General features: G+C 41.1%; 1 protein-coding gene across 1 annotated transcript in view; it reads left to right on the top strand.

Annotated features, from left to right (window-relative positions):
• Positions 1–13,779, top strand: part of nrg3b (neuregulin 3b) — a 102,050-nt gene extending 88,271 nt beyond the window's left edge. The window contains exons 6-8 of the mRNA XM_080478915.1: positions 1,412–1,521; positions 9,059–9,241; positions 12,583–13,779. Of these exons, the coding sequence (XP_080335041.1) occupies positions 1,412–1,521; positions 9,059–9,241; positions 12,583–13,300 (1,011 nt within the window). The 3' untranslated portion in view covers positions 13,301–13,779. The remainder of the gene's footprint in view (positions 1–1,411; positions 1,522–9,058; positions 9,242–12,582) is intronic.
• Positions 13,780–17,461: the final 3,682 nt, after the last annotated feature.

The raw sequence follows: 17,461 nt of genomic DNA, 5'->3' as shown, positions 1-17,461 counted from the left end.
GACTCATGCAGCTTGAATTCTAATAATGCAGTCGACATGCTAGTGTGTCATAATACCATTACAATTTTGGGGGGGAAATAGTAAAGGTTAAAAAATGTGTTTGCTTCTAGCAGTGGTCACACTTTACACCCGCCCAGTTTTAACAGTAAACTACACAGAGCTGTGTTTTGTGCTGCCAGCCCAAGCACTGTCCTTGTTAAAGAATGGTCAAATATCCCATTATACACAGTTCAGGACCTGTGATTTGGTAGTAATCCAAGACGGATTATGGTGCTGCTCTGAATGCATAGGTTTCCCTTGCTCTTCATTATGTAGGTTATAGTCAACATATTGATAGATTTCTCTGTTACTCTCTCACGCGGTTGTGTGTGTCCCCCCCCAATAAAAATCCACGTTGCGTCGTGTTTATCCAAGGCTTTCACAAGTGGCGTAAAACAAGGCATAAGTGAGATAGGAAGGTAAAAACTGTAATGGGTTACGCCACACAGGTCTGCCATTGCCTGCCACAAGCCATTTATTTTATCCTCTGACATACACATCATCCTCCAGGAAAGTTTACCATGGCAATTGTTTTGGAAAGTCAGGTGTTCTTCGCCCGCAGGGCATATGAGAGGGTGGCCAAAATGATTCTATTTTCTTGCACAACTGGTGAACAGCGGTAACAGCCCCCTCTGGGATTCAGGGGTGTAAGGGAGAAAAAGAGGCTTATTGGGCACGGGAACCCTGGGCCAGCTCTAAGTCACATGCAATTGCTTTAATGATGTACAATCAGAAAGAGAGAGAGGGCAATGCGGGAAGTACTGTAGCTGGAATAACAGAATTATCTGAGGATTTAGTGTTTCAGAGGGTGGGGGGGGGGGGGGGGCACTTAGGGCATTCATGGTCACAGTGCCACAGCTCTGACTGGAGCCTGTTGTAAGATAATGGTGTTAATTTTGATAAGAATAAAAGAAGAAGAATCGAGTGTGGGAATTCTTTAGGAAACCATTAATGTAATCTTGCGAAGGATTAATTCTTGAGTGAAGCTGGAGTCCTGTGCGGCTCAATGTGGAGTTTATTCACAGAGTGTTCCCCTTCTAATCTGCAGTTTAAAGTGTAAAATGCAATTAAAGGCACGCTGCCCGACTAAGGGAGGATACATCAGCAAGAGAACATCCTCAACCTGGCTGGGGATTGCTGTTAAGCCACACACAGAATTATCAGCGTTACGTATTATATCCAGAGTTTGTTCTTTGCGTTTACTTCCTTATCGGCTTACACTCCTGACATGGTTTTGATTGCGATCATTACAACAAAGAAATGTAACAGGACTTCATGTCGGACAAGGTTAATAGTACAGATTAACCCTGAGCCCATTACAGTTGTGTTTTGTCACTGACTGTATGTACGACGTTTCTTCATTTTTCCGCAGAGCTGCACTGCTCACGGATCTTCTGTTAAAGGCGTCACGGTGGCACCAGGCACATCATCGGTGGCGCCGCCCATTCTCAGCAAGGCGCTGTCGAAAGGAAAACGCTTCAGGTGAATATACGGTGTATTCTTATTTCCAGCGCTGTTTCATATCCTTCACCCCGTCAGCCTGTAGCAAGATATAAGAGGTAGCCAAGTGTGAAATTTAATCATTGCCGTATAATGCTGGATATAGACTTCCAAATAATAAACAGAGGGATTTATGATGATTATAAAGGGGAGTAACTATGTTAATATATATCATGGATACCATCCCAGTACCGTAAGCCGAATGTCTGTGTGCACATCCTCATCTAACCTCGGGCATTTTTCAGAAGGGGATTATTGGTTTATGTACTTTGATAGAATCAGAATTACAGGCTGTCAAAGTAGTTGGGCATGTAGACGTCTTTATTTAAGTGGCATTCGAGTAAACTGTGGAGTGATTAAATGTTTACCCGGGCAGACTCTAAAACAACTGGTTGCACCAAGAGAAGAGGAGACGTCCTCAGTGGGTGAGGCGGGTTTTTTTTTATTTTTAATGTGCAGAGTTAAACATTGACTCAACCAAGTTCTTTTCATGCCACCCTTCAAGTTTCAACAAAAATAAACAAAAAATTGTTGCTACAAGGGGATCTTAGACGCAGCTATGCTTTGTGATCACAGCCGTCAGTATCAAACAGTGCCATTTCAAATCTGCGGAGGAACACAGGGATGTGGGCATGCTACAATGGCCCGATCCCAGGATGTTTTCAGAGAGGCTTGATTTGCTTTGATGATATGGGTGCAGGCACACTTTGACAGTTAATGACGTTCAGCCACTCAACTTGCAGGAACTCCTGTGACCAAAATGTATTTCCCCCAACACTCATTACAATAGTTAAAGGCAAATTAAAAAAAAAAAAAAAAAAAAAACAACCCTCATTGCTAATGATGTCGGCCTTTAATTCATTCTCATTGAGCGGAGCAGCAGGCAGAGTCACCGCCAGGTAACGACAGAGAACAGGTTGTGTATACGTTTCCACACGTTTATTTAAACTCTCATTACGATGCCTTATGCATTACCCACGTTCTCAGCTTTATGAAGCGATAACACAGTTTATATGATGTACAGTAATTAAAGCAAGCTGAGATAATTCAGAAGTTGATCGTACGCAGACAGAGATTGTGCATGTGCGTGTATAGACAGAGGGAGTTTTTATACGCCTGTGACATCTTGACTGAAAACTCCACCGTGGAGCAGTTGTTCTGTTTTAATGGACCTGTGCTGTGTCACAGAGGAAAGTTTTTGTTTTGTTTTTTTCTTTGAAAAGGTTGTCACATATGGCTGCAGGGACAGTACCGAGTCCTCCTGGCTTTTTACTCTCCACGCTGTCATGCAGGTGCCTCACGGAGGGCGGCTGACAGTCAATCATCTGTTCAGCTTGTTCTCAGAGTCGGAGGAGGCAGGGGAGAACGAGACATTGATGGATGATGTTGAGATGCCTTCAGCCATTGACCTGAAACCTGGACCCTATCAGGAGCTATCAGGAGAAATGCCCCATAAAAGCATATCAATAGGGGCCATCAATATTGCTGCAAATGGTTACCTGTGCATATTCTGACTCATCATTTGAATGCGAGAGTGAGGGAACCACACACATAATAGGATAAAACAATTCACCTCCCGTCACAGCTGCATTAGTGACGTTTTTAAGCCGCAAACTAGATAAAGCTAAACGCTAAAATTGGCATAATGACTATGCTGGTGTTTGGATGCTCCAAATGTTTACTGCAATTGTTTTGGCCGTGCCACGATCCACCATGTTGATTATGCTCATAGTCCTTCACCTGCACTGTCTGTGCCGACACTCATCGAGGAAGGACAGATAATTTAGTTTTCTGCCTGCTGCAAACTGAATGGCTAGCGTTGCATTGCAGCCATTGATTTATCAAACCGGCTCGGTGAGTTGATGGACGCTGCGGAGGCTCTGCCCTCTATTATCATAGCAGTCTATTCTTGTTATCAATCTCACTGCTAAGCCAATAAGAATCCCGCCTCGGGTTTTTCAACTGTTCTGGAAAGAAACTGTGTTTGAATAGCAAAATATAAGAAGGTCTAAATCATTACAATTGCATGTCGGATTTATAATATTTTTAAGTTCTGAGTTGCTGTGGCAAAAAGAAGGCCGTATGCAGTCAAGTGTGGGTCAGGAAGCTAATACACCGCGCATATGCCTCTATAAAGACAACACAGTGGGTTTTTGGGGCTTGCCCTGGAGCCACATGTGCCTCTTCAGACTTTTTTTTTGCGACTCCCTGAAGCTTTTACAAAATTATACCTGAATAAAAATCTTAGCTTATTTTCATTATACTGACACAACAGAGTAATTTTTAAAAGGACTCTCAACCTTTGGCTAAAAATGGCTGTTAAAAAAGGTGACAAAAACGGCTCTTTGATATCCACCTTTAAAATCAAATAAAGTAAATCCTGTCACTTTGTCATGAATTAAATGTGCAAATCTGTGAAGGAAAAACACTCCTATAGTCTATTGTTTATTCAGTGATGCCTTATTTCAGTACTTTCATTATATTACATCATATATAAATATGCCTTATCTATGTGGGTAGGAGATTCAATTCAAACAAAATAACCTTTGTCTATAACCAAAGACCAATTCAGATCTGTTTTAACATGTCTAAAAACAAAATAAATCTCTCTTTGACATTCAGTGGTACAAATAGGACAAATTATAAATTAGGAAATAATGTTCTGGATAAGTATTTACTTTTGAAAAAAAATCAGCTTTAAACATTATCTTGCTGAATCCTTTTTTAATAGAGTAAGAGAAACAACAAAGCAGTAGCCCCACAAAGACATTAGTTTAACGAACTAAAAATAAATGTACTTTGCTTAATGGCTCCATGTGAGCTCTGGGGTCTTTTTTAGACAACAGGCACATATGCGTCAGTTTGCACACACTCCACCTCGCATTTGTACTGACTGAGATGTTAAATTGGGTATTGTTTTTCTTTAGTTTCTCTGAAACGCAGCGCTTTCATTTTTCCATGCAGGCTATTTGAGCTTTGATTCCATATTGTTACATACTGAACCTGCTTCCGTCTCCTTCCTGTTTGTGGATTGTAATAGAGCCGCCCACAAGGCAGTCGACATACTGTGCAAAGTGCCAATCAAGAAATCATGTCTGCATAATAAACATACAGGCAGACCTTATATTAGCACATATCAGCTAAATACACATATATTGCTTAAATGTTAAGTTAATTTGGGGTTTTACTGACTCAAATACAATGTTTGCATGTCTGCAGGCTTGCTATCGGTAATCACAAAGTGCACCTTCGACGGGTGAGAAAAGTGGTTTCACAAGAAATTGGTCACGATCAACAAATAAAATGTTCTCGCTCACGGAGTACCTCCAAAGATATTATGATTCATTCTTTCTCTGTGCAAAATGCCACTTCAACTCACTGTTGTCAAGACATTTCATTATGAACCACAAATGTCATCTGCACAGTGGCACTAGAGGAAAAGTGACAGGATCACATTAGCATCAGTGGGATTCATCCTCTGGGGAAACCAGGTGTCTTTACAAAATGCTGTTTCATTTCATCCAGCAGCTTTGATCCAGACATTTTTTCACTGGGAACTAAAAGAGCTGGTCCACCTGAAGACTGACATCAAGTGTCATATGAAGAGGCCTGGCTAACAAGAAATGTGTTCATGAATTTACATTTGAAGTACTCAGACCAAGACGGTCATTGCAAAGGCCGGTGCGAGAAAAATGAACAAATCAATCACTTTCACCTTAATCATTTCCATTTGATATTTTCTGAATGAAGTAACAGGCGGCGGCTCTCTCTGTTCCGTCTGTCCTTGGGCATATTTTTGCATCTCTCATAGAAATAGCATCACACTGCAAGAAGTCAATCATTGTTTTCATTTGTGCTGCTGTGGATTAAATCAATCACTGCCTTTGTCTCGACTGGATGGGGGAAATTGTAAGTACGTAAGCTAATCAATATCCTCATATGGAGTAGGTGATTTTTTTTAAAAAAAATTTCCACCTGCTGAGAGGGAAACAGGCTCAGTATCCATAGTGAACATTATGGATGATATGTGGGTGTAGCCTGCTGTTTCTGTGAAGAAGGATGTCGATTCTGCGCATGTCCCATCCTGTTTATAACTCAGCTCAGGTCCTTTGTCACATGCCATTTTCCCACTGTCTCTCAGTGTTTCTCGTTCCTCCCCGATATGTCCAGGAGAGGCGACGAACAGCCAGCAACTGGTTAAAATGTGTGCTGGATTACTCTCCCAGCCAGGCTTAGTCATCCACATCCTGAGGCTGTAGAGTTTTGGTGAATTGTGGAGATAAGCAGCTGCAGTCCCGTTTTAAACATTTAACACTAATAATCACAACAGACAAAAACATTTTACAATTTTCCGGCTTGCAGTTAATTCTAATTTAAAATAAAATTTAATCAGCATGCACCATACCAGGTAACAAAACTGCCTTAATTCAGCTTTATTCATATCAACTTTTACAACATCTGTCGATAGGAAAGCTAATTAAAGCAAAAGCTCGAGCCAATATCATGCTCATAATTTCACAGCAATGAACATCGCGAAAGTAATAAAGCTGAGCATTATTTATAGTCTTCAGTCAGCTGTCAAATCATACCAGAATTGTTTTACAGTACATTTTCAAGGAATTAAGTGAATTAAAATTTTTAATTATAGGTACAATATATCATATTTAGTGGTTTAAACCTTGAAAATTTAATCAAATCAAATAACATTCCGTCTACATATGCAGTTGGACTGAAGACAAATTTGAGTGCAGAGACTCACTACTGCCACCTAGCTAATGTACAAAAGTACCATTACTAAAACGTTGTATACTGTATTCTGAAGCCTTTATACCATATTTGGGAACTTCTGCATATTCTGAGTCGCTTTATTGTAATACTGTAATAACAATCTATAGCTACGCTAAACAGATGCATCTTTTCCTTTTTATCATTTCGGCTGATTTATGATTTGAACAATGAAAAACCACAAAAAAACGTGAACAAGTCTTTGAATATTTGCCTCCAACGTATTAGGTATGTCATATATATGACAAAATATTAAATATATTATGAAACAGTCGTGTTCAATTACATGTATTGTTCTACTTTTATAGAAATCCAGAAAGAAACGTGTCAAAATCAGAGACTTTTCAAGCTATATTTCATTAAATATGTGTGCGACTGGTCAGTGAGATGCTTTTCGACATATTTCAGCCTGTTGAAAAAGCTAGGCACTACTTTAAAAAATAGTTTGCAAATGTTGACAATTTGGTACTGTGTCAGTTTCACAGTTCCCAAATTATTCAACAGCCAAAACCAAGCTTAAAGAATGATTGTCACTGATTTGTTTCGCACTTCAATACAAATAAGTTGTTTACCCGACACTAATAATAAGCCTCAAATCTTTTCTGGTGGTTAGATTCAACACAATCAAGTGACCCCAAGGAGCAAGTAACAATCAGGGGACCCTCGGTCCCAAAATATGTATTCAGATAAGATGGAAACTGGATTCCATCTGGATTTTATAGTGACAGATGTGCCGTGAGAGCGTCTTGTTCTTGTGAGATACACCAACACATCAGCTTGCAGTGTACAGCCGTATGACTCTGATTCATACTTGATGGCATTGTTCTACCGCTGCAGACGTGCAGGGATCGGCTTTGAAGTCGTGTGTGTCGTGTGTGCCCGAGCAAGAGGCACAGTTTCCAAGGACTGCTGCCTCCACCTCCAATCCCAGCGGGGGATCAGTACGTGCCGGTCATTTTCATGCTCCGGCATACAATTGAGTACTGCATTTTAAACCTGTCACAGAAAAACACTGTTTTTTTTATATATATTCCATAAGTGCCTTTGCTGTCTTCTTATATTATACTGTAGTTTGATTTAGCTGTTGCTTGATCGGTCTGGAAAACACTTTAGCTCTGGCTGAAATATCGCTCAAACTCGTTCAGGCTCAGATGAACCCCAGAAGTGTCCTCTTATAGGGTTGTCCAAGTCTTGGCGAGCTGCTGTCCAGTCGGACTCTCTTCTCTCATTTACCTGATTCAAATGAATCAGTTTTTTGTTATTGATTTTTTTATTAGGCTCCTGCGAATCTTGAGGAATGTCATTGTTTTGAATGAGGTCTGTGGAAGTAAGAGACATCTGAACATGTCCTCGGGGACCAGGACTGCGAAACACTGGCATTCACCTAGAATTCACAGCTGGAACTTTTTTTTTATTTTATTGTTTTTTTAGGAATATGTGCAAAAAAAAAAAATGTTGATATAAAAATGCATGCTTGTTTTGTTTCACTAGTTCTGTACAAATGCACTAATGGTCACGCACTACACATCTAATAATGTATATATATATGTACGAATAAATATTAGAGACAGGTGGGAAAATGTGCATATTTCAATAAAATATATTCTATTTAGGTTGGTTGTTTTTTGCTGGGTTTTTTCTATGTGTAGCAAAAGAAAACAAACATAACATTAAAAAACTACATGCACCCATAACAGCAGCATGAAGAGGCTTCTGCCAACTGCTCCTGCTCCCCAGTCCCCTACAGTGGGTCAGAGAATATGCTAATGTGCAAAATCTCTGTCTATTTGAACATCCATAAAGGTCATCCTTGCCACGCAGAAACACTGACTATTCTTGCAAACACGATAATCGTATACCATTTACATGCAAGGAAGATGGCGTCAACATAGGTCTCCGCTAGCAGAGGCGCTACGCGGCTCTCTCCAGAAATAGGCTGTTTTCACAGCAGGTGTTGTGTCTTGTAATTGCTCGGAATGCACACGCATAATGTAAAACGTGGAGAGCCATTACTCTATCGCATACAAATCGGCCAGTGTTAACTTCCTGGTGTTGGGATTGCCGGTGTTTTGGCGGGATTTTTGTTTTTTGCCTGTAATTAGAGTAGAAATGTCGGACCTGAAATGAGTGGATGTTCAGCTGCTGCTGTTTGTCTCCAACAGTAAAGACGGAACCATTGAAAACACAGAGAAGGCATATTTATCTCGAATAAAAATTTGCAATACACTGAACAAACAAGAAAATTAAATATTTTTTTAAGCTTTGATATCGTGAAACACAATAATAAGCTGTCAGCTACATTACCATTTTGCTTTAAGCACAAACAAGACGACCTGAGCATTGATGCTAATTTAGTTTGCTTCCACCAAATTCATTTTCTTCTCGCTTTGATTTATTTATTATGAATTATTTATTTGCTTATGTGAAGAGCATTGTATTGCTCACTGAAATTCCTATTCCCCTCACATTGGTGCGGTAGAGAAATCCCATGTTTAGACTGCAGTATAGTCAGGTCATTTGTGCAAAGAGTCAATTAAATGTATAAAAAAATGTGTTTTTTTATCATCTCAGAAAGGTCAATCGATTCTGTTTCACATCAACATCAGAAAGACGAGATAAATGTGATGCGATAAATGAATTGAATGAGAGCGGCATGACTTGACGAAGCTTCGGTGAAACGACGTGTTCATTTGGAGAGTTTCGACCGCACTAATTTGTTTGCCTTCGTTTGCAGGAGCAGCTCCCTCTCGCTCAGTCCTGCTCAACAACGGCGAGAGACTAATTACTTCAGGACCCCGCCCGTTTCCAGAGGGAAACACAAAATATCGACCAACCTTATTGACGGCTCCAGAGTGGCAGGGCACGCCTACAAACACTTGCAGGAGGACGACTCAACAGACGTGGAGTCCATAAGAAGGTGGATTTATCTTTGTCCTCTTCTGTCATGACTGTTTGCTCCTCGAAGGGGAGATTTTCTGTGCCTCCCGTTACGTTCGAGGTCAAGTGCTCGGTTCAGTGATACGGACCTCCGGATTAACCGAGGTTAAGTTGGAGTGGCAGAGGGATAATTTCGGGAGAAATTAGTTTATGACCGAAAATACTCAGAGTTCAAATCCGCGAAGTAGCCTATGAAATCTGATCCAGGGAAATAAATGAGATCTGCAGTGCCCTTCTTCTGCTGAGACTGTCACAATTAATTTGGAGAACGCACTTGATCCCGGCCCGCTCTACAGTATCGTGGTGCCGGGGAAGATACGAGCCTGTGTGTAATCCGGCCTGCACTTGCCACTGAGCTGCTGCTGTGAATGGAAATGTGTTTTATCTCCATGTTTGAACGGGGTTAAAAATTACAACTGTTCCAAAGCTAATTACCAGATGATGCACAATTTCACATGGATTTCAAGCTGTCCAGAATGGTTCGATCCTGGCTTATGCTCAATGAGCATTATAGGGACATTTATTGGTCTGCACACCGGCTCAATCACTTAACTTAATGTCGTTTCACTGTCAGGATCTAGGGCCATATGAGCTACCAACAACTGACTAAAACAAGGCTACACATAGCAAAGTTTTCATCTTTCGAACCCAGGCCCATCTCGAATCCTCCTCAAGCTCACCCCGATGTCGAGTGAGGACAGCAAGTTGCTCTATTTTGACGGCCACCATAAGTGAAGCACAGCCACTGGCGCCGTTTCAGGAGGCGTTAAAAGCAAGGAGGAGTTTTGGCAGGGCCAGCTCTTGCCAGTTGGCTATCGGGGGGGGCTTAAAACACATTTTTAAAGTACAGTCTGATCATCCTCACTGGCTCGCATTCAAATAAAAGTAGCCTGTCGTGAAATCCTCCCTGACACATTTGTTATCAAAGAGGAAATGCTTGTCCACTGTCCTCGAGGAGGGAGATCATTTATGGATGAGGCAAAGTTGCGTGTTACTCCACATGACTTCAAACTTCCCTTTTGCATTAAGGATATTCAAATCATAAGAAAATTAATTATTGCATAAAAGCTGGCACAGCCAAACTATATTCATCCCATATTGGCCACTGAAGTGCTTGCTCGTCTAGATCCATGCATAATGTCAAGCAGCTCCACTGGCATTTCCCCTGTAATAAAACAACACTGAAAACATTGAATTATTTTAGGTTTTTTTATTTACAGATGCAGACAGCAGTATCTTAGGCCTGAATAAGGCAGGCCTGTTTTGCATATGACTCAGAAACAGCCTAATTTGCCGTCAGTGTGTGCAACTTGAGCGATGGCACTGTTAACAGAAACGTCTGTCATTAAAGCAGCAGTGTCCCCCGTGCATTTCCCCACACTTAAAAGTGCCTTGCAATGTTCCTATTAGCATGCCAACCTGATTAAGCGTTACAGTGACTTGTAAGATACACTGCGAGCTGCCAAACTCTTTATGTGACCTATTTCCATAATTTACATTTTTAAACAAAGCTCCATGGAGCTCAGCAGTTCTTTCAAATGGTTGTGCGGAGAGATCCTCCAGGAGCAGTTTCCCTTTCCAACGCCATCTTGCGCGCGCACACACACACACACACACACACACACACACACACACACACACACACACACACACACACACACACACACACACACACATGCTCGCCCAGGAAAACAAACAAACTAATAAAGAAAGTAATGAGGATTTTCTTTGTTAAAGCACAAAGGCAAAAAATCTGCACGCTACGGGCAATTAAATCTGATGCTGCTTCTTCAAGTATTTAGGAGAAGAGCTGAAATAAGAAGGCTTGTGTTCTTCTCAGGGATAACACTGCGTTTTTGCAGTTAAACAATTCAGATCTCATTAGCCATTGAGGATTTCTTTATAGATCCTTCACTTGAATATGCTTCTTTTTTTTATTTTTTGCCGGCCTTCACAAGGCTGAAATGACCCATTTCTCGACTTACAAGCCACACAACGCCAAGCTAGTGAGCTCACAGCCCCCTCCTTCTCCTCCTCCAGCCCCCACGTCTCCCCTGTTGCCATGGATACACCCTCTCATCTCTGGAAATGAGAAATGGGAGGTGGAAGGGAGAGTGAGAGAAGCAGAGAGGGGAAAGTGAAGAGAGGAGGAAGACAGTGCAGAGATGATGAGAGAGCAGAGAAGTAAAGATGGAGGCACGAGGAAGTGTTAAAGGGGAGGGAGAGAAAAAAAAAAAGGAGGAAAAGGAAACAGGGAAGAGGCGAGAACAACAAACAAACAGGAGAATGCTCCACCATGTTTTCCATTTTGTGACAACAAATCCCTGTAGAGTATTGTCAGTTTCATTATCCAGTGTCAAAACATATATTTACCCAATGCAGATCGGGACACAATCGAAGGCAAATTTGCGATGGCAGTTATTTTTAGATGTATTTCGATCTGTGGGGTTTACCTCCAGCTCGCATTCACCCTTCTAATACCGAGAGGGTGAGTGTGAAAGTAATTCAGTTATTTAAACCTGGTTATGCTACAAACAGTCTCTGAAGGCTGACAATAACACCGGCTGCCTCCTAAGGCTACGCCGGGGTGACGCTTAACGTGAATCGAGTCTTCAGTAACAACATTATCTCTTATGCACACTTACCAAATACATCAACTCTCCCACTTGACTTGGCTCCGCTGTATTATTCTGTGAGTGAGCCCGACGTCTTTCATGCCTCTCTGCAGTGTTTTTGTGACATTTTCACTCGCCGGAGCTCTCACACCTACGTATACACTGATTTTCACCCTAAATGTTATATCGCGCCTGTCAGGCTTGGCGTGTTCAGTGTGAGACGGTACATTGTTTATTGTTTCAAAAACCTAAAATTAGAAGACACATGAAGCGGATATAGAGTCAGTGTATATAGTTTCCATACAGCCGCAACAGGGTCAAGAAGCTCCATAAAGCCTTCAAATCTCTGATAAGACATCCACCAGAGAACAGATTTCTCTGTTAAACACTCCTACCTACAGCAAGAAAACGGGCTGTTCATGTTGAGGATTATAGATAATTGCAGAAAAGATTGTAAAAGAACAAAATCGAGTAATGATAATTTGGATGGTGCAAGCTGGGGTGTTTTCTTTTGTTTGTTTGTTTTATACAGAACCGAAGTAAAATAATAATAGCAGGACGGAGCCTTCTTATTTCTGTATTTTAAGTGCGTCCCTCTGCTATATATCTCTTAGGTGATGATTGTCGAGAACAAAGAAGGTCACGGTATAAATGACTTGGTCTCTCATTCTCACCTCTCCTTCTCTATTCTTTCTTCCGCCTAAAGGTGTGATTCTGCCAGCGGAAAGGTCGGCGCCCTCCTCAGCAGGACCTCACTCTCTCACTTCACAGCCAGAAAAGGATGGACCGAGGTCCCTTGCACCCGCCTAGATAAAGGAACAACCTTCCTCCCGACCTCCCTGCGCACCCGTTCTGTGCCAATCATCCCCTCACTCCAAGCATGCGACCTCGAGCCGGGGCATGTGGACCCAAGTGACCGGAAACAAGCAGGGCTGCTGAAGTGGCACCCTGTGCCGGCTGGTAAGACGGGGCTGCCCATTAGCGATACTCTCTCCCCACCTGAGCCTGTTGTGGCGGCGAATGGTGTTACTCCCAGCGGCGTCAACCCCGCTGCGGCCGCCGGCTCAGACAAGACCCCCGGCTCCACGCGCTCCGTCGAAATCACAGTGGAACTTTCACAGGATTTAAAACAGAAAAGCCTTTCCGACCCCGTGAAAACGTCCGAGGGCCTCCACGGCGGCACGAGCGCGCTCCGGGCTGCGACTGTGCGGGAGCCACATGCAAAAAGTGTCCAATATCCTGCCAGAGGTGTGCACACAAGCAGCGGGAGCAGGGTTCTGAAGGCAGCAGGCCAAAGAGAAGCCCAGGGACAGTGCCAAGGTCAGACATCTCTCGCGTGCGGAGGCGCAAACCGCTTCTTGGACACCAAAGGACCCAGCTGCAGAGGAACTGGAGATGCTTATGCCAAGCCCTGTGAAAGCTGATTGGATTAATTCTGTAAAGCTTCAAAGACACTGTTTCCTAATAACTGTATACCTTTGCTGGTGGCTCAGGATGGTTAGCAGGTGGGACCATCTGTGTGGCCACATGGACCAATAACAGATGGCCGTAGATTTTTGAAGGCACGCGGAACAGATTGAACTGCCGAGGAAGAAAAAAATATTGACACAAAAGACATCAGATTACAAAGAAAAAGAGACAAACACACATTGTGAATAAATGTGACTCAATAAGGAAAACAAAAACCGTGAGTCGAGTGGGAGCTTGACTTAAACAGTATATTGAAAAAAAAATGCCACTATTTAAAAGGAGCTTCTACTTAGAAACCAAAATAGTGTGTCATCTCTATGTTGTTTCTCTATTGTAAAGAAATGAAATTATATATGTCATATAATATATGTCATATAGACGTATATATATTTGACATACAATTGTGACAAAATAAAGACTAAGATAACAGTGTTAAGGGCTTTGTTCATCTCCATCCATTTACATGACAATGTGCTTGTGTTCACACATGGTTTATTACAGATGTCTGAGTGTGTGATTATAGTTTCCATTGTTTGATGAGAAATTGTGTTAAGAAATGCATGAATGGGAAAACAATGGCTCATTTTAATAAAACCGTTTTAGAATCTAGTTTTTTAAGGGTAAGAGAGATAATTATATTGTTAAAAACTTAATGAAAAACTGTTACAACCATTGCAACTGACTAAGAGCATTGAACTGGAATAGAAATATTCTTTATCAATTGCCCGTGGAACCCAATAGCCACAAATAATAATATCTTGTGACATGCATAACTTTAAGAAGTCCAGCAGTCAATTAAAAATTTGTACTTGATTTGAGACTAATCATCTGGTGGGGCGTCACAATGTGGCAGAAGCCCTGTGAAGTCGGCCTCCTTCTGCACCCCTAATTTCAGGTTGTTTATTTTTATCAAATAGCAGCAAGGTTTAGTTAAATTTTTTCATTCGGTTCTTATTTTTCAGTGTGGGTATTGACATCCACCTTGTAAGCTTGTCCCCATATGGCAAAAACTGTAAAAGCAGCAACACTGATTTCAAACAAACAAAAAAAGTACATTATTGTGCTTTCTGTGAATGATGCAAGTAGCGCTTCAAAGATATTCAATGAATGCAAAATTATGCTCTTTGTTCATTATTCCTAATGATAAACCTTACTCTGTATCCATAGGCCATATACACCAAGGAATGTACTTCATTCATTTTGAATTCTAACAACGGCCACGAGGTTTGCAAATGACAATGAAGCATACAAGCATACAAATGCCGTACAATTCTTTGTTTATGCCTCATTTACATTGAATTCACTATATCTGAGCTTCCTCCTTCCCCAGTTTGCTGTGTCTGCTGGCATGGTAGTTTGTACAGGACTCATAAATGAGTATTACCGAGATTTCTTCATCATTTCTCCGCAAAAGAAAAGTATCTTGAGTCTATAAGAAGGTTTTTGTGAAGATTAAAATGAACTTCATTGATCCCTGAGGGGAAATAGAGCCGAGGCAGCTGCAAAGGAAAGATAAAATTGCCATAAATAGCAAATATTTTACATTATAAATACATATAGTGACTGCTGGCTAGACCAAATTCACCACACTTTTCTCCGAATCTTCAGACGCTTACAAATTTGCATAGTCTTCTTGCAATGCAGCGATCAAAAACGAATAGGTGCGCAAACATTGTTGAATTATAGATAAAAACCTGAATAAATAAATACAGCACTTAATGAATGCAAAGACCTGTATGCAGCGTAGATTTGAGGAGTAAGGGGAATGTTTGTGTGGAGGTGAATATCACGGCACGCTCAACAACACCCAGGGCCATGAAATCCATCCTGGAGGCTCATGGGAGCCCAGCACCTTTCCAAGACCCACACCTCCACGCCCTGCTGTTCATTTACTGCTTGAGATGTATAATTTGTAGACACTTACATGAATCGCTGGCTAGGAAATCTTTGCAGGAAAGTTAGTGCGAGGGGAATGGGTGGCAGGGAAATCAGCGGCGCTGTTTAGGAGCAACAGCTACTTTGTATGCAACGTCATTGCGTTTTGGAGATAAAACGCAGATGCTTGGAAAACACGAGGAACACCTGTGGAATACAAATGGAGTCTGTGACCTGTGTGTTGGAATTTCTATTTCCAACATCCTACCAGCAGGAGGTCTTTGCCCCATCAATCAATCTGAATGGCGCCTTTTATGCGGGTTTGTACTATTCAAATCGATTGACATTTTGACAACCGACATCAGGCAAGCATTAATAATAAGAGTTAGGAGGTCCACTCGGAGTGAGAGCTGAGACTGAGTGAGATCAATGTAGATGAAGCTTCTACTTCAAGCAGAGAATTTCCCTGGTTCAAGTCCCCGTCCAATTTTAATGAAACGTTTTGGTCCAAAAATGTTCCCCCAAAAAGTTATCCTATAAGTGTTGTCTGATGGATGACAACATGGCTTTTCAACTTTCACGGCAACATGACTAATATTTGAGCTCAGAACTCAGTGTCACGTAGTGTCTGCTATGCTTAAGAAATTAGTTTGAAAAATAAAATCTGTTTCTTTTAATTTTTTACAATTTACTTAGTAGTTTGAAGGGCCAAGTTGGAGCCAAAGGGCCTTGAGTTTGCCTTGTTTGTTTGTCTTACTTAGTCTAAAAACATGTTTTGAGTTTGTGTGATTGTTTGTTTGCCTCTTTCTGTTTTCTGAGTGATAGACTTGTAACCTGTCCGATGACCCAAAATAATATTATGTTCAATATGAACAAAATATAATACATAAATGTCCTTAACCTTATATCTGGCATATGTAGGACAAAATTTACATTTTAATGGTGGGGCAGTGGTGGAATATTTCATGTACAGTTTGAATATCTTTACATCAGCACCAGAAAGTACCTAATTTAAAAAAAAAAAATGTTTTTGTTTGTTTTTTCATTTCAGTGCCAAACTAAAGGCCTTGTTTATTTTTTTTAAGGATTTTTGAATAAATATTTGAAAACTAGGTTTAGGTTCTCAGGCAAACTCTTCCAGAAGAACCCCTCTCCAAAGGTTTTAAAGACTTTTTCATGGGTTAGGATAACATGGATACTTAATTTGTCCCTCAGGTGAAATTGCATGGTTTCAGCAGCAAAACGCAAAAATAAACAAGCAAGTGGCACATAGGAAGAAGCACAAGACATCTATCTAAAACACGGAGAATTCATAACAAGTGCTAAGAAAATGCACTAAACCAAAGAATCTAAAATAAACAAAAGACAGCAAAATAAATAGTATTTTTAAGCATGAATGTGCAACTTTCCAACTTGCTACAAAATACCAAACACAGAACATAAACTACACTCCCAGTGTTTTTGTCGAAAATCACAGATTCCAAATAAATTAGGCTTCTTTGTGGGTGTTACTGTGTGGGTGTGAGCCTCTTATTCCTTGACCAATTAATCAATTAGTAGAAGTGGCTCTCTTCAACATGCTGTGGTACACTTTGTGGCCAACAAAGGATAACACGGCTCCGGCTAAACTACCAGTTGTGTTTCCATATTGTTTGACATATTCTTCATCCATCAGTGAATTCACACAATCGGCATGGAAGTAATGAAACCCTGACATATTAATCTGACGTATTAATTTCAAACTAGCTTAGCATTATTGTGAAATAAAGAGCTGGAAACGATGATACTATAATAGATTCCTGTCAGAGATGTCTCTTCGCAGTGTGGCACTAATTAGAGGTCGTGTGGATTCGAAAAAGAAGGGATCAGTCTTTGATCACAGCTCATACCGAATGCTGGAGACGCTGTTTGAACCGTCATTTGAAAGAGTCCCAATTTCAGTGTTTGCCGACTAGGTCTTCCCACCAAAAAAAAAAAGAGATGGAAACCAGGAAGGACCCCGAGTGAATAGACTATGCTTTTGTGACTGTCACTCGTCTTAAGCTACACTTCAGAAAAAGGCAAAAAAAAAAAAAAAGATGCTGTTCTTGGGTTCATTCGTGGACAAGATGACAGGATGCTGACTTTATGAGGGGACTGCAATCCACTCAAGTGAGGATTTTCACGATGTCGATGGGGGAAAAAGTAAGCGTTCTCATTACCTGAAATGAGTCAGGTTTGTTGGAGGAGGGCCGTGAAAC

Source organism: Lipophrys pholis (genome assembly GCF_963383615.2).
Source record: "Lipophrys pholis genome assembly, chromosome: 1".
Taxonomy (NCBI): domain Eukaryota; kingdom Metazoa; phylum Chordata; class Actinopteri; order Blenniiformes; family Blenniidae; genus Lipophrys; species Lipophrys pholis.
The sequence above is the reverse complement of the archived record's forward strand: the minus strand, read 5'-3'. Positions and strand labels throughout refer to the sequence as shown.